Source organism: Balaenoptera acutorostrata, chromosome 2 (genome assembly GCF_949987535.1).
Source record: "Balaenoptera acutorostrata chromosome 2, mBalAcu1.1, whole genome shotgun sequence".
Classification (NCBI taxonomy): Eukaryota; Metazoa; Chordata; class Mammalia; order Artiodactyla; family Balaenopteridae; genus Balaenoptera; species Balaenoptera acutorostrata.
In genome coordinates, this window is record NC_080065.1 from 66,899,585 (window position 1) to 66,923,401 (window position 23,817).

The following is a 23,817-nucleotide window of genomic DNA, read 5'->3' on the forward strand; positions in this document are numbered from 1 at the left end:
CTACACGGCCAAACCTAGAGTTACAGCTGGAAAGCAAAAGAGATATAGAGAACAGTGAAGCTTTGGGGCCATTTTTGCAATCTACGGCACGAATGGATTACTAACATATCACAACCTCTTATCCTGCTTTACAGTACCAAGAGAAGGAAAGTCAATTCAATGAGCTACTTACTATCAAGTGCCAGCACTGTACTTGGAATTAGGACTATGAAAATAAATGAGATAGTGTTAAAAAAGAGCTCAGTCTGATATGGGGGAATATTTAAATAAATTAGTACATTATTAAAATAAATTAAAATTCAGTGTAAGTGTTAACAACAGATACTTTAATGAGGTGGCACAGAAAAGACACAGATTAACTCTTTCACCTCCTTTACCATATATTTCACAGCCAATTTAATGAATTTTATTGTAATCAAATTTCCTCTTGATTCTGAGAACATGAAGAAAAAGCTGACTGAGATTCCCCAAAGAATAGCCTCATAAAAATGCAGTCTCTTTAAAAACTAAATCATAAGTTCTATTAGGCTAGCAGAAAGTCATTTGATTCTTTTGTTGCTCAGTTACACTTAGTAGTCATCCAGTTTCAACCAAAATTTATTGTGTGCCTACCTGTGCAAGCTATTTTGCTGGGAATTTGCTAGGATTTGGGGATGCCTGGCAAAGATGACTAAACAAAGATGACTTTAAAAAAAAATGGTATCTGCCTTCCAAATAACTTAGTCCTACTTACTCCGAAGTCCGTTGCATAAAACATATACAAGCAAAGCCATTGTGCTTAAAGCAGAAGTTGGGAGCCTGGAGCTCCCTCCAACCCAGGCCACTCCTGAGGACACTGTTTAGTGACTTGAAGATTCTCTAGTCTAATCCATCTCACTAGTGTACAGCCACATTGCTGGAAACATGTGCCCTTTGTCTCTTCAGTGCTCTCTTATATGTAGACATATGGTGACCCACTCCATACAGAGACTTAGTGTAATGTGGCATTAAATGAAGCCTGGATTAGAACTATGTTAGACCTCAAATAGAAAGGAGCTCTGAATATAGCTCACAAGTTTTCAGGTCATTAGCTGTAAATGGAATCATAATTGGTGAGGGGTTATTCTATCACAGTTTGGGAATAAGATGATGAGTTAATCTTCCAGCTTATGGCAGATAGCTTCTTAAACTTTGAAATGGAATTCTTTGAGACTTAAAGATAGGGATATAAATACTTTGCTGGATTTTCTCCATTAGTCAAGGTTGTTTAAGAGGGAAAAGTTTGCCATTGTTCTGAAATATTTTTTCCTCTAATTAATCCACATTATATTTAGGGGGCTTTGCCTAGGAGGAAGACTAATTCCTTATGTTCCTTCCCTCTCTTTTAGGTCCTACTCTCATAGCTTTAAACTGTCACTTGGAATCTTTTGGGAGGGCGGAACAGAAGTGGGCAGAGTGTTTGGAAACCGGACTGAAAAATTCTCCATAAAACACTACCATCCTATAAATGGTTCTGTCTGGATGGATTCCTTGAGATGTGTTTTATTTCCATTAAAAACTCAAAAACTTTGAAACATTCACCGTTCACGTCTCAAAACTTGATGGGGAAAATATTCATCATTTGAAGTATTCAAGAAAAGATTGAAGAAATAAAAGAAACCAGTTGTTCTCCGGACCACCTTAGGAGGCAGAAGTTCCCGGAGAGCCTTCAGGGCTCGTTGGGAAGGGAACCCAAGATGGGCGTTAAGAGCCTGACAAAACGATGTTCTTCTGTTTAGAAAAGAAGAGGTGGGGGATGGATGGTGCCCAAAGCTAGCGGGTCAGTGTCACTTTCTTCCTCCTTTGCCCCGCTCTTGTCCTTCTTCTCTGTCCTGCGTGTCCTCACTTTCTCACCAGCCCCCCGACTACCCATCCTCGCCCTTCGCATCCTCCTAACCCCCTCGTCCGTCCGGGCCCGGCGACTACGCCCACCCACCCAGGATCGGGTCGGCCCAGGGCTCCTTCCCATCCCCAGTACCGAAGCTCACGCCTCTCTCTCCCTGCCGCCCACGCTCCCCGCTCCGGCCGCCCCCATACTTCCCGGCCAAAGGGGATCCCAGCCAAGTAGGCCGCCCAGGCCTCGGCCCTCCCCCACCCCGGCCAGCCAGACCATAAAGCGCCCTGCCCACCGCCAGCGCGCTCAGCTCCGCGGCGCCAGGACGCGAGCACCGCCCCCGACGGCAGCCCGGACGCCGCGCTCGCCTCACCTGCGCTGCGCGCGGGAAGCCCGACCGAGGGGCCGCGCGCCGTCCGCACTCCCAGGCAGGGCCCGCGGAGCCGTGAGTCCCGAGCGCCCGCGGGGAGCAGGAAGAGCCAACATGCTGGCCCCGCGCGGAGCCGCCTTGCTCCTGCTGCACCTGGCCCTGCAGCCGTGGCTGGGGTCCGGCGCCCAGGCCACCCCCCAGGGTAAGTGGGAGCGAGCCGGGGCGGGAGCCACGGGCCAGGGTCCCTCGGTCACGGAGTCCGCCGTCCCGCGCTCCACTTGGGCGAACGGAGGGACCAGCTCCGCGCGCGGCTCGGCCCCTGGCTCTTGGGGCCTCGCTCGGCACCTCTCTGTTTTTTATTGTGATTGGAAACGATAATTAAAGATTAGAATTTTCGGAGATTAGATTATCCAGCGATGAGACCAATTCCCTATACAATAGTTTGGGGGATGCAAAACCTATTTTCAGTCTAGGCAAAGACGTGGGGTTTCCAAGCTTACGGCGCGGCCCTAGACCTCGAACACGTCCTGTTTGAAGTAGGGTGAAATCCGAATTTCGTCCCCCGCGGCTCTCTCTGACCGGCCCTCCACTCAGCCCAGCATCCTAAATCCTTCGACGCGGCAGGAGCGATGTTCCGCCCAGGTGGTCTGAGGCTGATATCCCCAAGAAAGGTGCAGTATTGCTGTATTGCCCTGCCACTTGCCTTTTTCTGCTCCAACTTTGCTGGGACCCCAAAGCCTCCTTTGGGAGTTGGCTTGGTCTCTTGATTCTTGAGGTGAATTGAACTGGAAGGCTGAGAAATGGGTCTTTCTCTACAAAGAGGTTAATAAGTTGATTAATAATTTGAAAAGCCACCTGGATGATCAGTCTTCAAACCCCTTTGTGAGATGGGGTGAAAAGAACTGTTGGGCAGAAAGCACAAGCTTAAACAGAATTTTGGAAAGACCAAAAGGAAGAAATTATTTAAGCAAGAAAACATCTCAGGGCTTTAACTGGCTATCCAGTGATGACCTTCATCTGTTTGAATTGATGCCTGGGGTTAATTTTTACTGACTAAGAAAATAAAGCTGGAAGAGACACGTAACTTGAAGTAAGAATTGCTAATTCTAGGAAGGCAGAATGAAGAATGCCTGTGCTGGTGCTCTCCATTCCCTTCCCCTCCCACTGCAGTAATTACCCATTTAAACTTTGCATTTCACCAGATAACTCATTTTGATTCCAGACCAGGCAACCAGAATTGTGTTTTCAGGGGGTACTGAACTGCTTTTAGTTTGGGTTGAAATGTTTAAAATGCTGTACTTTATAGTATTTATTCATTGTGACCTTGCTTCTAGGAAGGTAAGAAAGGAAGCCTTTTTTAAAAATTAATGTATAATTGGCATATAATGTTATATTAGTTTCAGGTGTACAACATAATGATTTGATAATTGTATACATTGCAAAATGATCACCACAATAAGTCCAGTTAACATCCATTGCCGCACATGACTACAGATTTTTTTCTTGTGATGAGAACTTTTAAGATCTATTCTCTTAGCAACTTTCAAATGTGCAATACAGTACTATTAACTATAGTCACCACGCTGTACATTACATCCCCATGGCTTATTTATTTTATAACTGGAAGCTTGTACCTTTTGACGTCCTTCACCCATTTCACCCCCACCACCACTACTACCACCCCACTTCTGGCAACCATCAGTCTGTTCTCTGTGTCTATGAGCTTGTCCTTTCTTGTTTTTTGTTTTTGTTTTTAAGATTCCACATATAAGTGAGACCATACAGTATTTGTCTTTGTCTTAATTACACTTACATAATGCCCTCAAAATCCATCCATATTGTCATAAATGGCAAGATTTCCTTCCTTTTTATGACTAAATAATATTCTATTGTGTGTGTGTATCACATTGTCTTTATTCATTTATCCGTTGATGGACACAGGTTGTTTTCATATCTTGGCTATTGTAAATAGTTCTGTGATGAATAACTCCATATATCTTTCAGAGTTAATGGTTTTGTTTTCTTTGGCTAAATACCCAGGAGTGGAATTGCTGGATCATATAAGGTAGTTCTGTTTTTAATTTTTTGAGGAACCTTCATACTGTTTCCCATAGTAGCTGCCCCAACTTACATTCCCACCAATGGTGTACAAGGGTTCCCTTTTTCCCACCTCCTCACCAACACTTGCTGTTTCCTGTCTTTTTGCTAATAGCCATTCTAACTGGTGTGAGGTGATATCTCATTGTGGTTTTGATTTGCATTTCCCTCATGATTAGTGATGTTGGGCATCTTTTCATGTATATGTTGCCCATCTGTCTATCTCCTTTGGAAAAATGTTTATTCAGATTTCTGCCCACTTTTAAATATGTTTGGTTGTGATTTTTTGTTGTTTTGTTTGTTCTTGCTATTGAGTTGTATGAGTTTTTTATATATTTTGGATATTAACCCCTTTTCAGAGATGTGATTTGCAGATGTCTTCTCCCATTCCATAGGTTGCCTTTTCATTTCATTGGTTTCCTTTGCTGTGCAGAAGCTTTTTAGTTTGATGTAGTTCCACTTGTTTACTTTTGCTTTTGTTGCCTTTGCTTTTGGTGTCAGAAAGGAAGCTTTTTGACACAGTTCAAAAGTTTTCTTATTGCAAACATTATTTAACAGGTTTGAATTCATGGGTGTAATATTTTGTGTTATATGAATTCTTGACATTTGAACACACAACTTCATGGTGTGTTGCCGGTATGGATTTTGCTTCTCCTTGGACAGAGCTGCCTGTTTTATGGAGACTTGAAATCAGGCTATACCTAAATTATCTGGTTAATTTAATTGCTGTAGGCGATCTGATTAAGTCAAGTTTCTGATAGATTCTTTATTGAGTTGATTAGTTTGCAATTATCAGCTCAGCTGAATAATTTGCTTATCTCCTTTTTCCTCTGAGCTGCCTTGCTAGTCTTATTGGTAAGTATTCGATTTTCATACAGTGATGGTTGGGCTCATTGGTAGCAGTAATTTCACCTGTAACACTAGAAGGTTGTGCTTAGATCCTGGCGCTATTACTAAAGCGTAATAACATTAGTAGAAATTTGTGGTGACTCATTTCCTTTTCAAAACACTCTCCAAACTCATTACTAACTAATCCCAACTTGGCCTCTTGAGAGTGAAGCCAGTGGATTAGAAGAACCATACAGATTGAAATGTGGTAAATTTAGTTTCAGCTGAATTATGAAGTAATCATGGTCAAAGCAAAAATCAGGAATACCAAGAGTTTAGTTTTGCATGCAGTTCCCATACTTTTAAACACACATCTCTTTCCTGAAGATGTCTTGTCCTGAATGGAACTTTTAAATATATTGCCTTATTTCCCTTTGCTCCCACTGGTGGAAATGTAACGTTTCCAGTTCTCTGGAAATTTAAAAATTCTATGCCCCTTTTGAAGTACAGTGGGCAGCAGTCCTCATGTTTGGGGAATGTGGGATGCTAGAAAGAACATAATAGATATTCTGCTTTCCAGCACTGCTAGTATTAAAATCATTATTGTATAAGGTTCTTGATACACATGAAAGAAACAATACAGATCCAATCTGAAGACAGATCGTCTTTTAAAAGGAGTAGACATTCATAAATAACTAGGCTTTTGCCTGTTTGTTTTATAACTTTTTTTCTTATGAGAGCAACACCTGTTCATTGTAAGAAAAAAAAGAAAAAGAAAAAGAAAATTGGATAAGTAAAAGCAAATGAAATTAAAAATGTATAATTATTCAACCCAGAGATAGCTACTATTCTTGTTAGCATTTTGTCGTATTGTTTTTCAAATCTTTTTCTGGGCAAATACATATTTCAAATGGGGTCATGTTATACATGTAATTTTATCATCTGTCTCCACTTAATATATCATGAGCTTTTTCCCATATCTAAGTATTCAGCTGCATTACCCTTTTTAATATATAGTAATTTAATATATAGTATTTCTCTTTTGGGGTGGACCAAAATTTATTTATCCAGGGCTCTAATGTAGGACACTTAGTTGTTTCCAGTGTTTTTATACTAAAAATAATTTGTTGAACATTTGCAGTGCCACAGGATGGCTTCGGAGGGCTGAAATCCCTGTAATCTCTGTCAAGCCTTTCTGTCTCTGTTAAGAAGAGACAAAGTGCTGGGCCAGCAAAGGTTCAGGTTTCCCACCTCTTCCAATCAGCTTTTCACATAACTCCTTCCTAAATAGAAATTCTAGAATTAACACTGGTGGTGAATCTCCTAAATAAATTACCATGTCATCCATTATTTTCTTAAGATAAATTCCTTTTGTAGCAACGCTAAATCAAAGAGCATTATGTGTCTTAGGGCCTTTGATATTGTTATTTAAACTGGCTTCAAAGTGTTTATACCAGTTTAAATCTTACCCACCAGTATATGAGTACCCACTTTCCTGAATCCTCACCAACAGTTGGGTATTATTGTATTTATTGTTTTTCCAATTTGATGGTGAAAATAATACCTCGTTGTTTAAGTCAGCAATTCCTTCATCATTAGTTAAGCATATGAACACTTATATATATACTTATTTGCCATTGTAACTCTTTTTCTGTAAATTGCCTTTTCATGTTATTTACCCATTTTTCTATTAGGATGCTTATTTTATTGATTTGTAAGAGCTCTTTATAAATTATGGATACTATGACCCTTTTTAGTAACCAGATTATTGCATCCAGCAGACAGCTCTGGAGCCTGAAGTTCCTGCAGGCTATGGAATTGTCCAAACGATATTTGCATAAACCAAGAAAAATACTAAGTAACTTCTAGTGCGTATTACCCAAATTTGACCTTTGCCTTTTAAATTAACTGGACATACTCTCTCATAGCTTTCATAAAGTTTGAGAGAAGGTGCTGCTGACTCGATCAAAAGCACCTTACACAAATATAAATGCAGGTTGTAGTTTTTGTAGACCAACTCTATAAGTGAGGTTACAATCAAGAAATAGAAACCACGTTGTATGGTTTTGTTTTGTTTCCACATCGGGATTTCTTGACAGAGAAACACTGGGGCACTGTAAATGCACAAAGGGAACACTTAGGTCTCACAAAGGTAGCAAACTGTTTTGTTGACAGTGTATCTCCTACCATACCCCTGCTTTCTGCTGCATATTCCCTGTGTCACTTATCACTGACCAGGAAAAGACAATTGGCTCCGGTCCAAGAGGCACATGAGAGACCCCAAGGCAGAAATTCACTACTAGGGGCCATAAGAAAAACAATGATTTGGATGCTGTTACCTGCGTCCCCCCCCCCCCACCTTATACGTTAAGCCTTTAATATAAAGGCTTTTAGCCTTTATAGCTACTTTATTTATTTATTTATTTATTTATTTATTTATTTATTTATTTTTGGCTGTGTTGGGTCTTCGTTTCGTGCGAGGGCCTTCTCTAGTTGCGGCAAGCGGGGGCCACTCTTCATCAAGGTGCGGGGGCCACTCTTCATCGCGGTGCGCGGGCCTTTCACTATCGCGGCCCCTCCCATTGCGGGGCACAGGCTCCAGACGCGCAGGCTCGGTAGTTGTGGCTCACGGGCCCAGTTGCTCCGCGACATGTGGGATCTTCCCAGACCAGGGCTCGAACCCATGTCCCCTGCATTAGCAGGCAGATTCTCAACCACTGTGTCACCAGGGAAGCCCCGCTTTTAGCCTTTATACTAGCCTCTCCCTAGTGGGAATTTTCAGAGCCACTTCTTCAGCCAAAACGCAATTTTGGGTTTGCAAATTTTGTCTTCTCTTGGGGGCTATAACCTTGTGATGAATACTGTGCTCTATTTCTTCTGGTTCAAATGTCCAGCCACCGTAAGAGTGATGAGGAAGAACTGGCGTGTTTGACAATGTGGAAAAATGATTACAATATCAGTTCACTTCATAGCTTACTGTCAGATTGTCTCCCCTCAAAAAACGTGTTTGCCCCAAAGTTAAACCTTTCACTGATTGTTCCTTTCTCCCCATTCTCCACAGTCTTTGACCTTCTCCCATCCGCCAGCCAGAGGCTGAACCCAGGTGTCCTGCAGCCAGTCCTGACAGACCCCACCCTGAAAGAGCTCTATGTGATCTCCACCTTCAAGCTGCAGACCAAAAGTTCAGCCACCATCTTCGGCCTTTACTCTTCAGCTGACAACAGCAAGTATTTTGAGTTTACTGTGATGGGACGCTTGAACAAAGGTAAGGAGATTTATAGAAATTATTTTCTTAAAAATCCTCTCTGCCTATTCCAGGATTTGGGGTCTACTTTCCTTCAGATGGTTCCATCCACCATTGATTTCAGTTTTCAATACCAAATTCCTCTGATTGTGCATTTACCCGTATAGGGAGGGTGAGTTGATATCGGGAGAAAGAAGGAAAAATAGCTTGCGGCAAAAATGCCCTTTGACATTGTCTGATCCTCGTGTTATTCTGGATCCAGTTCTGGAAGGAACAGGACCCAGGACAGTTTGGCCACTCAGTTAGTCAGCTTGAGCTGCTATAACAAATACCATAGACTGGGTGACTTAAGCAACAGATGTTTATTTCCCACAGTACTGGAGGCTGGTAAGTCCAAGGTCAAGGTGCCAGCAGATGTGGTTCCTGATGAGAGCCTGGGTCCTGGCTTGTAGACAGCCGCCTTCTCACTGTGTCCTCATATGGTCTTTCCTCAGTGTGTGCTGGTGCAGAGAGAGAGAGTGAGCTCTGTCTTCCTTTTCTTGTAAGGACGCTAATGCCGTCATGGGGGTCCCACCCTCATGACCTAATCTAAACCTAATTACCTCCCAAAGGCCCACTTCCTAATACCACCATATTGAGGGTTCGGGCTTCAACATATGAATTTGAGGGGAACACACACATTCAGCCTCTAATAGCCACTCACGCCATTCTTGTGCTCCCTTAGAAGCATGTGGCTTAGCAGACCTAACTCCTAGCTCTGCAAGCACCTCCCGAACTTGATAGAATATATCTCAGCGGTAGAACAAAATGAACAGCTCTCTTTTCTACCTGTTTTGTGCCAATTTACACAGGTCTGTCACTTGTTTGTTCCCTCTGCTGTCAAATGTTTCACTGTCAAATTGAGTTCCTACATGTACTAAGAAATGACTTCCAAGGAAAAAGGTCACTATTTTTTCATCTCCTTCTCTTCCACCCGTGCCCTGGGGACAACACCTGTTCCTGCTTATTGAGGAATGTGACAGATACGTGTCCATGCTGCCTCATGCTTTTAAAAAAGGAGGACTGGTCCTTCCGGCGAGATTTTTTTATTTCAGTTTGCTCTACAAAGTAGATACTTCTAGTGCTTCAAACTCTCTGAGATTCTAATTGTGATTGAACACTTGAAGCTGCAGGTGTTGGGAGCTGAAAGAAATTCCTAATTCTTAGAGTTCACAGGACTATGGAGTTAAAAGCAAGAAGGAATGGGCTTTTGACCCCTCCTTTTATGTCAAGTTCCAATATCCTCCTTCCCTCTCCTTCCATCTCACTCACAAGTCTGCTTTCTCTGTCTGTTCCTCACGGCCTCTCAGGGGCTGAGGTGCAGTTTCAGACAGTGAAGGGAGTTGGGGACATGGTTCATGATTTAGCAGATGTTTCAACCATTCCTGCTCCCTTTGCCCCACCTTCAGCCCTGATGGGAGGTAATTTCACCCATCTCTCTGCCTTGATTCTGACAACCCCATTTTGCCTCACATCTCTTGAAGGAACAGCTCATTGTCTAAGAACCCAGCTACTCAGTTTATCATCTATAAACGCCACCCTTCTTCATCTAAAGGGCAGTAGCTTCTCACTAAATTATTTTAGATGCACTGGAAGGTTTTTCTTTTAGCTCACTCAGCTTAGTGGCTAAAAGGCCCGCTATAGAGCCAAAAACTCTGCTTCTAGCTTTTCACTCTCTCTGAATCTCACCCTCTATTTCTAAATTGGCCATTGTGGAAAAACAAGCAACTTCCCCCAGCTGATTCTTTCTGTTCACTCTATAGAGGCCGGGGTAATGCTAGATACATGGGCAGGTAGATGGATAGGGAAGGGGGTTGTTAAGTGCGTTTCCTTTGAAGAATCACCAGTCATGTGAGTCAGCTGTTAATACCAGCTGATCTCCATGTTAAAGGAGAAAAAAAAGAGAAAAGTATTGAACACCTTTCCACCTGCCAACCTACTAGAAGAGATAAAAAGCTCTTAGAAAAAGTATTTTTTAAAAGGAGTCCTAAAAGAATCCAGAGATGACAATTCTCAGAAAACAAAGAGGAATTTATAACAGTATTAGAGTTGAAGAATTTGACACAGAGGAGATTCCCTGGAGCAATAGGAAAAAGGACAGAGATTTGCCATCCCTGGTGAATCTGAAAGTTTTAGGAAGGAGCAGGAGCCCATTGTGACTGGAACAAGAAAGAGAAGTCACTGGGTCCATCAGGTCCAGAAAAAGATGCAGCATGCGTTTGTGACTCCCCATTGAGGTGTTCAGTGGTGGTGCTGGGCTGCACCCTGCAGGCCTGCAAGTCTTGTTGCCCAGCCTCGAGACCAAAAGAAGAGCCCAGAACAGTGACAGAGACATCAACAGTTTATTGGACAGGGGATCTTACATGTCTGCAGCAAAAGGTCCTGGAGCGACATCCCACTGTATAGACCAGACAGCAGGCAGGACATGGCAGCGATCTTTGCTACTCGGGGGAGAAGGAGGCTACCATGTATGGGGAATTGACGTCAGGTTGGCTCATCAGTTACCAGGGAAACCGGCAGCTGGGGCACATCCCTCACAGCCCCTCAGATTAACCACCATCATGAGGGCAGAAGTTTCCCTTTAATAAACTAGCAGGTGGAGGCATTCTGGCATAAGGATTAGAATAAGCACTTGCCGGAGCAGGGGGCAAGCACGTTCATGTGAGTAGCGAGCAGGTGAAGCAGGGACTGGTCGAGCAGGGGAGTTACAGAGAGCAAGAGACCATCTTCAGTGACCTGACCATTCAGGGGGCCATGCACACCTGCCATGATTTGTGGAGGGTGGGGGGGAAAGCATCTTCCTGGAAGGTGAACCCCAGTCCATTATTCAACTGACAAGGCTCAGCTGCTCTTGTCTTCTGTTGCTTTGCATGGAAAACAGCGAAACAAGAAATCAAGACGTATCTCTCGTGACTTAAAACACCAGAGTAGGTAATAGGACACATCTTTCCCTCTATTAAAGGTTATGGTTTGGGAGAGGGTGACTGCACAGATGGAATCAAAGAGAGGATTTGGTTGTCTGGGCCTTTGACAAGCTCCTACGAGAAACTAAAGTGTATTCCATGAAGACTGCAAAGAATGAGTTTGCCACTGAGCTTTCTGTTTCTACCCTCTCCCTCTCCAAGTCATCCTACCACGGTCGCCTCATTACTGTTCGCAAAGCATAACTTGGATCTAGTTATGCCTGACTGCAGAGACCTGTAGTGGCTTCCGATCCCAAACTGAATAAGGTGCAATTGCCCAGGCTGGGCATTTAGGTCTTTCTATTGCCCGACTCCCAACGAGCCTTTCCAGTTTATCTGTCCTTCCAACTGTCTGTGCAGCCTGTGCTTCAGCTGGATGGACTAACTACTGTTCCCCGGACGCACCCACGCTGTCGCTCCTTCTCTGTCCTTTTGCTCTTGCCCTCTGCTTCCCCTGGTGCATGCCCTGCACCATCTCAAGTTACTGAAATCCTACACACGTAAGACACATCTCCAGCTCCTCCAGACACCTTTCTTTATATAACTTTGTACCTCCACAGAAGATGCTACTCTTCGCTTGCCTTGTATTTGAATTACTTAGAGGTCTTTTCTCCAGTAGGTTATAAGCTCCCCTAAGGCAAGGACTGAGCATCCCTTAACTCACCTTTGTGTATACTGCAGCACGTAGCACAGTGCCCTGTACATAGAAGTGGCTCATGAAGAGACTGGATAGAATAAATGGAGGCTGAGAAGAGTAGCTTTGTTTGAAAAAAAAAAAAAAAAAAAGACGTTGTGGAAATTCTAGATGTATACAGTGTCACACAGTAGGCCTGGCTCGGAATCACTTTTTGAATGAATGAATGTTGAAGACCATTTGGTTGAGGATGTAAAAGTAATACAGGTAGTATTTCTGATAGAAATGCTCTATCAGATTATTAGTAATACAGTGGTATAGAAATAAGCATTCTATAGAAACCACCTAGCTGGGTAGAAGATATGGTTGGTGATTTTCTTGAATCTGGCATAGAGACAACTCTCCAGTTAGTATCCTGAGTTTGAGTCACAATTAAAAGTCTCAGGAACTGTGTCACCATGAATACATCTCTGAATCCCCCTGAGTATCGATTTAGTATCTCTAAAGTGGGGATGATAATAGCTACCTCCCAGGTTGATTGCAAGAACTGACTTATATAAAGTATAATAACTTAGACTCTGAAGCTCAATAAAAACTTCAGGTTACTATATTAGATAGATTAGATAGACAGTGAGGGACAGAGACACCTTTCTATTATTTAGGCAACTGTCTTCCAAAAATGATGAGTTGGTGAACTCTTGGCTTACCTTAATGAAAGCTTCACCTTTCAGAAAAAGCATGAGAGGACCGCTTCTTTAGTCTTAATTTGAGAGCCACAGAAAAATAACTTGATGCTGTGGAAATGAAGGGAACTCCAAGAATTAGCAGTAATGACTGGAGAGAGTCAGGCTCCTCAGCCTATGATAGGAGAAGTCAAGTGGTTCAGAGTAGTTGTTCTGAAACCTGCAGGCTAATGAGAGATACAGCTGGAAAGAGATGGAAGAGTTTAAAAGTTAGAATTCTGGAATTCCCTGGCGGTCCAGTGGTTAGGACTCTGAGCTTTCACTGCCAAGGGCCCGGGTTCAGTCCGTGACGGGGGAACTAAGATCTTGCAAGCTGCGTGGAGCGGCCAAAAAAAAAAAAAAAAGTTAGAATTCTAAACCAAATAATGAAGGGGAAAAAATGAGGTGCCTCAAACACTTATAATAATATTTATTTAGGGAGCCATTACAATGAACCAGGGCCGTGCTAAAGGCTCAACGCTCATGTTCCCTTTTAACTTTCACAGTACTCTTATGAGGTACCCTTGAATGAACTCAGTTTTAAAATGATGATATACAGAAAGTGGAAAGAATTTTCGTGAACTTTAGGACAAACCTTCAGAGGGTTGTACTATTATTCATGCATTTTGGGATTTCCTGGAAAAGAAAGCTGGGATTATTTGAAGGCAAATAGGTTTACTAAAAATAAATCCTGCCAAACTTTTTAATGAATTTTATGAAGTCACTCATTATACCTTTCTGAATAATATAAAAAAAGAATAAGCTAGATAAATAGTACTGTTAGGAGTTGGTAAATTGCCTTATAGCAAAGTATCTAGTGGTTTTTGACAAGGCTCTGTCTTGGGCATTGAACTTTTCAACATATCAGTGACTTAGGTGGAAACATAGTATTTTAACATGTTTGCAGTTGGCACAAAGCTGGAAAAAACAGTTGAACATGTCAGAGGCCATTATCAAGATTTATAGGGTCCTACCTGGCTGACACACAATAGGCCACCATCAGATTAAATTTAACAATAATAAATGTAAATCCGTCCTCTAGGAATGAAAAGTAAATTGTAGACACCCAGGATGTGGAAGACCCATCCTAAGCATTCTAGTCAACAACGTTAAGAACCAAGCAATGTTGAGCACAGTGCCTGGCACTTAGTAGTTGCTCAAAAATGTTTGCTGAATGAATGAATGAATGAACAGATACAGTGATGCAACTTTTTTAAAAGCTTTTTAAATTTTAGGCTTCATTAATACATACATGTGGCCAGATCAAGGACACTGATAGTCCCACTGTACACTTAATTGTCCAGCCACATCTAGAATACTGTGTGTAGTTGTGAGCACATTTCACAGGGACACTGTCAAGTCAGAGATTACCTTGAGGAGAGTCACCAAGCCAGCATCCCTCTGGATCCCATTTTTTTACCACATCACAAGTCAAAAAATTAAAGGAACTGGAGAAATCAAGGAGCCAGACAGAAGACGTGAGAGAGATGAAAGTTGCCTTAAAATATTTGAAGAATATCATTTTGATTGAGGATAAGATTATATCTGTCTATAGTTCTGAAGAATAAAATTAGGACACACTGGTGGAAGTTGGAGGAAACACATATTGGCTCTGAATTAGGAAAATCTTGGGGAGCAATCCAAAAGTGAAATGGGTTTTTCTGCAAAGTAAAGTTCTTTGTTACTGGAAATGTGCTGGTAGAGACTGCACTTTTACTGAAGGGATTTGTGAAGTGAGATATTAAGCTGGATGACTTATAATGCTAATATTCTGTGGCTCTACTAAGGCTAGAGAGCATTCCATGGGCATTTAAGAAGTTGCTTTGCACCTCTCTCCTATAAGGTGACCTTGGGATTCTGTGCACATTTACAGCTTTGTTACCTACAAGATAGTTGTTTACAGTGATGCCTCATAACTTAGCAAAATATAAAGCCTTTTGCAGATGTTCAATATAACTGCTGTGCTTCCTTTCACTGGATGTTTCTTTGCTCCGTGTGTGTGTGTGTGTGTGTGTGTGTGTGTGTATGTGTATTCTGTAAGCTTTACATTGGTTTAAACTGCTACAAAAAAATTTCAAAACACACATGCTGCATTTATCACATCTGGGAGTCACCCAGAGTACTTTTAGGAGAAGCAGTTTGATGATTTACCTTTTATGTATTTCCAAAGCACTAAAGTTACAAAGACCTTAGCGTATAGGGCATAAAGATAAATGAGTCAAGGCAAACAAGAATATCCGTCACAAGAGACATTAATGGCAAGAAGTTTTTTTTTAATGTACAGTTATTTGAAGAAGAAGAGGAAAGGTTGACAGCAATTACTTTCATCATATATTTAAAAGGGCCACAGAGCAAAGCCATTTGCCAAGCAAAGCAGAAAGCCCCGGAATACCTTGCTGAGTTTGCTGCCTGCAGGCCAGGTCACTCTGAATTTCTTTGCCCAAGCAGACAAAATATTATCATTTCCAGTTCTTTAAAGCTGGCAGCCTGCTTCATAGCTTTGATATTCAACACATCATAATATTTTTGACTACCAAGTCCGTCCACTTTTCAAAAAGCACCTTTTGAAACTTTTCCCAAGATAGCAATATTTCAAATCTTCATTGCTTGGATTTGCTTCTTCATCTTCATCCCCCGCCAGTCACTGAGATGGTTTTAATCAGGCCAGGCTGCATGACTCCTCTGTCAGGCTGGTGCCCAGACATGGAAATGCAGCCATAAAATGAGGCTCCAAACTCTCAAGTACACAAAGATGCTACATTTAGAAGGAAAAGATTTATGTAAGTAAACTAATAGAAACTGCTCCCCACATTTTTAATAAGATTGTGGATTAAAAAAAATCAGAGTAGATACATGAATACTCTATTTTATCTATTTTTTCATTCAACAGATAGTTGTATTTGGTGTTCTCAGATGCTGTGGTGTATGGGAATATTAGTAAGAAATAGACTGCTTGTCCCAAGAGTTTATGCTTTAGTAGAGAAGATGAGAAATAAACAAATATACTAGTACCTACGTTTGTATAGCAGCTTATATTTTTGCATTTTCTTATTTGACCACCACTGAAAACAAAATGAAATAGGAAGGACAGCTTTTATTGACTCCTTTTAATAGTTTAAGAAGTGGACACTTCAGGCCCAGGGTCACATAGGGATTTAATATCCGAGCCATGACTGGAACCTGAGTCCTGAAAAAGTATACCTAGCAAAGCACCGAGAAAGTGTTAGGGAAGATGAATGAGGCAGTAACTTCCAACCCTGGGGAAGATGGAAGACTAGAGGGAGTCTGGTGCATTTGAGCTGGATCTTGGCTTCAGATTTGTAGCAATGATGGAGCAGGAAGGAGAAGAATGGAGAAGAGAACATTCGCACAGAAAGAAAAGGATGAGGGAGGCTGGAGAAAGCTAGAGAGGGGTGAAAATGGGTTGTTAGAACTGGTCGTTCAGCTTGGCTGGTGATCAGCAGAATGGAAGGTGGCAGGAAGGTTGGACCAGTCCTGGGATAAGTTACATATTAATTAGGGACCGCTAGGGAGCTAATGAATGATTCCATTGGCTCGCTTGTGTGTTGCATTGAAAAGGCAATCATTTGGTCAAAACAGTCCTGTAAGAATCTCAAGCTTTCAGTCCAGAAAAACTGCATAGAAAGAGACCCTCAGCAAGAAGGTAAGTAAGGAATCTGGCAGAGAAACCCAGAGATAGAACAAGGTAGAGGCAGAAACACTGTTTGAAGACCTGCAGCCTTCAGTTCTAATCAGAGGAGTTCTTGGTACTCGCCCTGAGAGAGAACAAGGCTGAAATCTCCAAGCAAACTTGTTTCAGTGAGAAGCAAGCAAGAGAATGGAATGTGCCTCAGCTGAAGAAGCAGAGCTGTCCCCAGTGATGGTTTTCCTGAGTGCGTTGCTCCCTGGGGTGCTAAGGGGCAGAAGTGGGCTGGAGCCAGGAGAAGACTGCTCCTTCCGGCTTCCAGGCCTGACTTTTCACACCTTCTGGAGGCAGAAGTGATGTCTTACTGGCTCACTTGTATTTTCCCCTCTGTTTTGCTCCCCTCTGCTCTGTGTATATGTTGGGCTAAGATTGGGCAAGGTGAGCACTGGGAAAGGGGGACCAGAGAGAGGAAGGGAACCATGTCTGCTCTCTCCCCTCCAGTGGTGCTGCTTCTGGAGAAGGTCAGGGAATCTCCCAGGCCGCAGGCTCCTGGGTTGTTGAGGCTGTTTCTAGACTCATTGTGACTGATGGGGAAATGCTGAGTTTTCTGAGCAGGTGCCTGTCGACCCTCTGGGGTAGTCTTACTGCTCTGAAGATAAAATAAGTATAGAAGCACTGAAGTAAGGAGTTTACAATAAAAAAGAAAAATGAAAAAATGGAAGCCATAAGCAAAATGAAAATTATTGGATCAAGTATGAAGAATGGTAAATGTCAAAGCACTTGATAATTTTCTGCTAACAGACCTTGTGAAGATGGAAGTTTCCATAATTCTTCTTTTCCTTTTTTTCCTCTTGCTCTTGTCACAAGATCTAGAAGCATGAGGAATTTGTCATTTCAGTGCTGCACTGCAACACAAAGCAAGGCAGAAGTATAGCGTGCCCTTAAATGACAGCATGAACACAATGGCAGGTTTGGCTGCCTGCAATAGATGTTAAATTGCTACTCTCTAAACTTTTAAATTTATATGTGAAAAGCTTTCAAGGCAATCATTTAATTATTCATTGGAAGTTTATATTCACAACATTAATGTGCACCTGTTATATATAATGTACTCCACTAGGTACTATTTATGAAATTAAACTTAGCGATTCAGTTATGAAAATAAATCATGGCCCACATGGCCTGGAAGGCCTGCTAAAAGCAGGCAAGAGGCCCATGAAAATATGTTTCCTTTGAATTCCACAGAAATTCCAGGGGAGAAAGACCAAGGGTATTTGTTTTAAGCTGCTCTGTGTATCCTCTTAAACTGTTACTATGAGGAACAGAGGTTGTGGCCATAATGAAAATGAGGAGATCCTGAGTATATGTGTCTATGACCTGGTTGAAGTCTGGTAGTCCAAGTGGCGTTTTCACTGGCCTGTAAAAACACCAGGGATTTGCAAAACTATTCAAAAAAGTAAAGAAATGGATGTCTTAAAATATTGAATTAGTGCATATATTTGGGTTCATTTTCCCCCTCTTTTGTGTACCTTATGCCTCCAATTTCCAGCCATGCTGTTACTATTATAAATTCTCAACAATATTAAATAAAGGGGTAAAAAACTCTGTTGTATCCCATGTTTAAAATACCTCAAGAATTTCTACTCACGTCTGTTTTCTTTCTCCTCATACCACATTTGCTTAAGTCTTACCAATACTTTGCTTCAGGAAACGTAGTAATGTACTACAGCCATAGAAAGGCCTTCTAGCCAGTCTGTTCTGTCAGGTCTTACCAATTCTTCTCTCTCGGTAAGCAAGTGGCGGCGACCACATGGGCACGAGAGAAGATCTCCTGACTCCTCAGGGCATCTCTCTACACCACAGACCCTGATGCCAACTGGCCCCCTCCAGCCATGGTCAAATGGGAAAGCAAATCTAGTCAGGGTTTAGAAGGGTGGGGAAGTCAACCTAGAAAGTCTAATGTATTTGGAGGAAGTCTTCAAAAACATCTTTAAAATTTCATAGTAGGGATTATTTTTTCTGGCAATATTGCAACATAAACAGATATTCCTGGCTGGCTACTCCATGGGGCAGCACCAAGTTGGCATTTACACTTCACAGAAGAGGTATCTGAGGAAAGATGGTCCCAGTTACTTGTTATGAATCATACAGACTGACTGTAGCACACTCTGGGTTTATGTGTGGAATTCATTTTTTTCTTTTACTTTTTTGTATTACATAAGTAATGCATGTTTCTTGTAGAAAAATCAGGCAATGAAAATGAAGAAAAGGAAAAAAACACATCGTCCAAGCACCCAGCAATGACCGTATTAATATTTCCTTCTAATTTTCTGTATATGTGTATATACGTCTATGTACATACCTACATAGTTTTTTCGGAATGAACCTGTACTGGCTCATAACCTTTTTTTCACTCAACATAATACTGGGAATGTCTTTTTGTGTAAGGTAGTGGATCTCCCGTGAAGTCCTTACAAAGGCCTATCCAGGCCTTAGCATTCTTTTAGTCATGGAATAAACCACACTCAGTTTCAAATTCTAGTCCTGTCACTTACTGTGTCCTTGAGCAAGTTCCTTCTCTTATCTGAGCTTCCCTTTCCTCACCTGTAGTCATTCCAGTTTCATAGGGTTGCAGTGAGGAGAAATTAAGTGTTTACAGCAACGAAGGGCAGCACCCAGCTCTGTAGTAGCGCTCAGTAAATGTTTGCAAATTAATGAATTCATGCCTTCAGGAGCTTGGATGTTACTTGACTTTTGATGGGTTCTACTTGCTCACTGTACTCATCATTATCTGAAATTATACTGTTTATTTTCAAATTTACTACTTATTGTCTCTCTTCATGAGCTCAAAACATTCTCAGCAACAGAGTGGTGGCCAGTGCCTAGAAAAATGCCTGGCACACAAAATGTTGAAAATTTATGGTGCTGACTTACTTGCGTCTTTCCAATGACCCAGCCTCGCCATTGTCACCTGGAGGCTGTGCAGCACAGAATCACGCCCTTTCCCTTTATCTCATTATTCGCTGACCCGTGCTTGGTTCTAGCCATCCTCCGTTACCTGAAGAATGATGGGAAGATTCATTTGGTGGTTTTCAACAACCTGCAGCTGGCTGACGGCAGGCGGCACAGGGTCCTCCTGAGACTGACCAATCTGCACCGGGGAGCTGGCTCTGTAGAGCTCTACGTGGACTGCTCGCAAGTGGATTCCATTCACAATCTCCCCAGAGCCTTTTCTGGCCTCGCCCAGAGTCCTGAGGCTGTTGAATTGAGGACTTTCCGGAGGAAGGCACAGGTAAGAACCCACAAACCATTCTCCAAAGTGGAAAGATGAGTTACTGAAGCTTCTGCTGAATGCAGAAGAGTGGGCTGAGGTCAAGAGTGGGTCTAATTTTGGCTGCATGTTAAAAACACCTGTGGAACTTAAAAACCGACTGCTAGAGGGCCCACCCTCCAGCCAAGTTAAATCAGAATCTATAGCGGGGGGTGCGTCAGCATCAGTATTTTTTAAAATACTGATTCTAACATGAAGTCAAAATTGAGAGCTGCTCTTTTAGATGATAAGTGGAGACTTTGGGGATATAATTGTAAAGCAGGAAAGGAATAGCAAAAAGAATAGCAAAAATTTTTAAACTATCTTAGGGCAATAGGATGATCTACTTGTAATCTTTCTATAATGTTATTATATATATATTTTTTTTAATTTATTTATGGCTGTGTTGGGTCTTCGTTTCTGTGCGAGGGCTTTCTCTAGTTGTGGCAAGCGGGGGCCACTCTTCATCGCGGTGCACAGGCCTCTCACTATCGCGGCCTCTCTTGTTGTGGAGCACAGGCTCCAGATGCGCAGGCTCAGTAATTGTGGCTCACGGGCCCAGTTGCTCCGCGGCATGTGGGATCTTCCCAGACCAGGGCTCGAACCCATGTCCCCTGCATTGGCAGGCGGATTCTTAACCACTGCGCCACCAGGGAAGCCCCTGTTATTATATTTTTAATGAAAGTAAAAAAGAATGATTGGAAATTGCCAAGCACCAGGAACAACATTTTTCACAGGCCTCACTAGAGCATCCCTAACAAAAAGACCCTTATGGCCAACTTAATTCCATGAGGCCTTACAAATCACATCACTTCTGTCTTCTGTTTTATGCCCTGTTGATGGTATTTTTTTTCATCATATCATTGCACCTACTGTAGAAATTGCCACATATGTTTCTCTTAGAATTTTGTGCTAGGGGGACTTCCCTGGTGGCGCAGTGGTTAAGAATCCGCCTGCCAATGCAGGAGACATGGGTTCAAGCCCTGGCCCGGGAAGATCCCATGTGCCACAACTACTGAGCCCACGTGCCACAACCACTGAAGCCCGTGCTCCTAGAGCCCATGCTCCACAACAAGAGAAGCTACCACAGTGAAAACCCCGTGCACCACAACGAAGAGTAGCCCCTGCTTGCCGCAACTAGAGAAAAGCCCGCGTGCAGCAACGAAGACCCAATGCAGCCAAAAATAAATATAAAAAATAAATAAATAAATTTATTTTAAAAAAATTTGTGCTAGGAAATACTGTTTCCTATAAATAACTAGTATTCTTTGTCTTTTCCAATTATTACTGTAACTGCTCATCATTCCAGAATTTCATCTGATACAGAAGTCAATCCCAAAATCAATAACTACGTTCATCCACTGTGGCCCATATTGTTGTTTTATATATTGCAATCACTATTTTCCACTTCTATTTCATTATTATATGCTTTAACTAAATTATATGTGCTTTTAGCAAGTTATTCTGAGCCCTTTGTGTAAAGAAGCAGGGTGTAAACAGTAATTTCCATTGTAACTAGGAATGCTGAGAAGTTTTAGATAATAATGTAAAAACTATGAATCAGATACTAGAATTTGTGCTTGAAACATAGGAAGCATTTTCAAGCAGAAGTTTCAGGAAAGCTAAAATCCAAGTTTAGAGAGAGGGAGAAAGAGTTGTATATATATTTAGTGTAGATTTATAGAGAGAGAAAAAAATTAATGGAGAGATATGCCAAACTTTATTTCTGAATCCCCAGAGTAGCCCAAATAGTCAGAATGACAGTCAGAAATTGTGTCACTGACATTTCAGAAATTAGTCTCCACCACCAAATAAGTCCATTTCTAAAAACCAAGGTCATCAGAAATAGATGGAATTTTTTGGAATTTTGTCCAAAAGTTCTACCTCCTTAGACTATCAACAAGGACCACAGTGCTCTGTCTTCATAGTCACCTTCTCAGTCAGTCAGTCAGTCAGTCAATTAGTCAGTCAGTAGGCACATTCTAGGCATTAGACCAAACAGTCATGGCTCTGCCTCCATAGAGCTTATGGTCTGATTCCAACAAAATACCTGTTATGTAGCACATGTTGCACACATCTTAATTTAGCTAAATGAAAAAGCAGAGTCCCTATGAAAATCCTTAGCATGCTCATTTCTAAATAAGAATGATGACTTTATGTTGCCAGTTAACATAAACATTTTCTTTTTTTTTTTTTTTAATTATTAGCACCTTTAATTTTTATTTATTTATTTATTTGGCTGTGTTGGGTCTTCGTTTCTGCGTGAGGGCTTCCTTTAGTTGCAGCAAGCGGGGGCCACTCTTCATTGCGATGCGCGGGCCTCTCACTATCGTGGCCTCTCTTGTTGCAGAGCACAGGCTCAAGACGCGCAGGCTCAGCAGCTGTGGCTCACGGGCCTAGTTGCTCCACGGCATGTGGGATCTTCCCAGACCAGGGCTCGAACCCGTGTCCCCTGCATTAGCAGGCAGACTCTCAACCACTGCGCCACCAGGGAAGCCCAACATAAACATTTTCTATCATACATGTATAAAATAGTGTGTACAGTAAAAGCTACAAAATTAAGGGATGAGGAAATTGACTATGACTAACAATGAATGATGGATATAAACCAGTAATGTGAAAATATATGAAGATATACATCACAGAATATACAGTTTAATATCACTAATTATTAGAGAAATGCAAATCAAAACCACAATGAGGTATCGCCTCACACCGGTCAGAATGGCCATCATCAAAAGGTCTACAAGTAATAAATACTGGAGTGGGTGTGGAGGAAAGGGAACCCTCTTGTACTGTTGGTGGGAATGTAAATTGGTACAGCCACTATGGAGAACAGTATGGAGGTTCCTTAAAAAACTAAAAATAGAACTACCCTATGACCCAGCAATCCCACCACTGGGCATATACCCTGAGAAAACCATAATTCAAAAAGACACATGCACCCCAGTATTTATTGCAGCACTATTTACAATAGCCAGGTCATGGAAGCAACCTAAATGTCCATCAACAGAGGAACGGATAAAGAATATGTGGTATGTATATACAATGGAATATTACTCAGCCATAAAAAGGAATGTAATTGGGTCATTTGTAGAGACTTGGATGGACCTAGAGAATGTCATACAGAGTGAAGTAAGTCAGAAAGAGAAAAACAAATATCGTATATTAACATATATATGTGGAGTCTAGAAAAATGGTACAGATGAACCTGTTTGCAAGGCAGAAATAGACACAGATGTAGAGAACAAACATATGGACACCAAGAGGGGAAAGGTGGGGTGGGATGAATTGGGAGATTGGGATTGACATATATACACTAATATGTGTAAAATAGATAACTAATGAGAACCTGCTGTATAGTACAGGGAACTCTACTCAGTGCTCTGTGGTGACCTAAATGGGAAGGAAATCCAAAAAAGAGGGTGTATATGTATACGTATAGCTGATTCACTTCGCTGTACAGCAGAAACTGAAACTAACACAACATTGTAAAGCAACTATACCCCACTAAAAAAGAAAGAAAAAGAATATACAGTTTATTCATCCTCATAGTCCAAGGAAACCAGAGACTTTGCTAAAACCTGGATCCAAGACACCCTAAAAACAATAGTGTTTAAAATTGGGGTCAATGTCTTATTCATTACAGTCTAAACTCCATAAACAGACAACTCTTAAGAGGGTCCTGCCACAAAAGAGCTTGTTTACCATGAAGGAAAACTGCCTTTTCTCTTCTCCGAGTCACCTTCATGAACTCTCAGACCACGCTGGACGCCAGCACTCTCCTAAGCTACTGGTTTCTTCCATATTTGCTTCAGTCAAAAGGATAGGGCTGGCAGGCTTCAGGAAAAAATGCAAAACCACAAAATTATGTAAAGTGTCAGAGTCCAAGTATTCAGGCCTACTCTGTTATGAAAATTGTGTGCGTCTGCAAGCTCATTGGCTTTTGAATGACATCAGCAATGTGTGGTATGAATCCGATTTCTTCCAGGACTCCTTGGAAGAGCTGAAGTTGGCGGTGAGAGGCTCGCTGTTCCAGGTGGCCAGCCTGCAAGACTGCTTCCTGCAGCAGAGCGAGCCGCTGGCCGCCACAAGCACAGGTGTGGGCTCTT

At 42.0% G+C, this 23,817-nt stretch overlaps 1 protein-coding gene across 1 annotated transcript in view; it reads left to right on the forward strand.

Annotated features, from left to right (window-relative positions):
• The first annotated feature begins 2,176 nt into the window (after nucleotides 1-2,176).
• THBS4 (thrombospondin 4) overlaps nucleotides 2,177-23,817 on the forward strand; it is a 50,950-nt gene continuing 29,309 nt past the window's right edge. Inside the window, exons 1-4 of the mRNA XM_007179779.3 lie at nucleotides 2,177-2,424; nucleotides 8,209-8,412; nucleotides 19,440-19,687; nucleotides 23,697-23,805. Of these exons, the coding sequence (XP_007179841.1) occupies nucleotides 2,337-2,424; nucleotides 8,209-8,412; nucleotides 19,440-19,687; nucleotides 23,697-23,805 (649 nt within the window). The 5' untranslated portion in view covers nucleotides 2,177-2,336. The remainder of the gene's footprint in view (nucleotides 2,425-8,208; nucleotides 8,413-19,439; nucleotides 19,688-23,696; nucleotides 23,806-23,817) is intronic.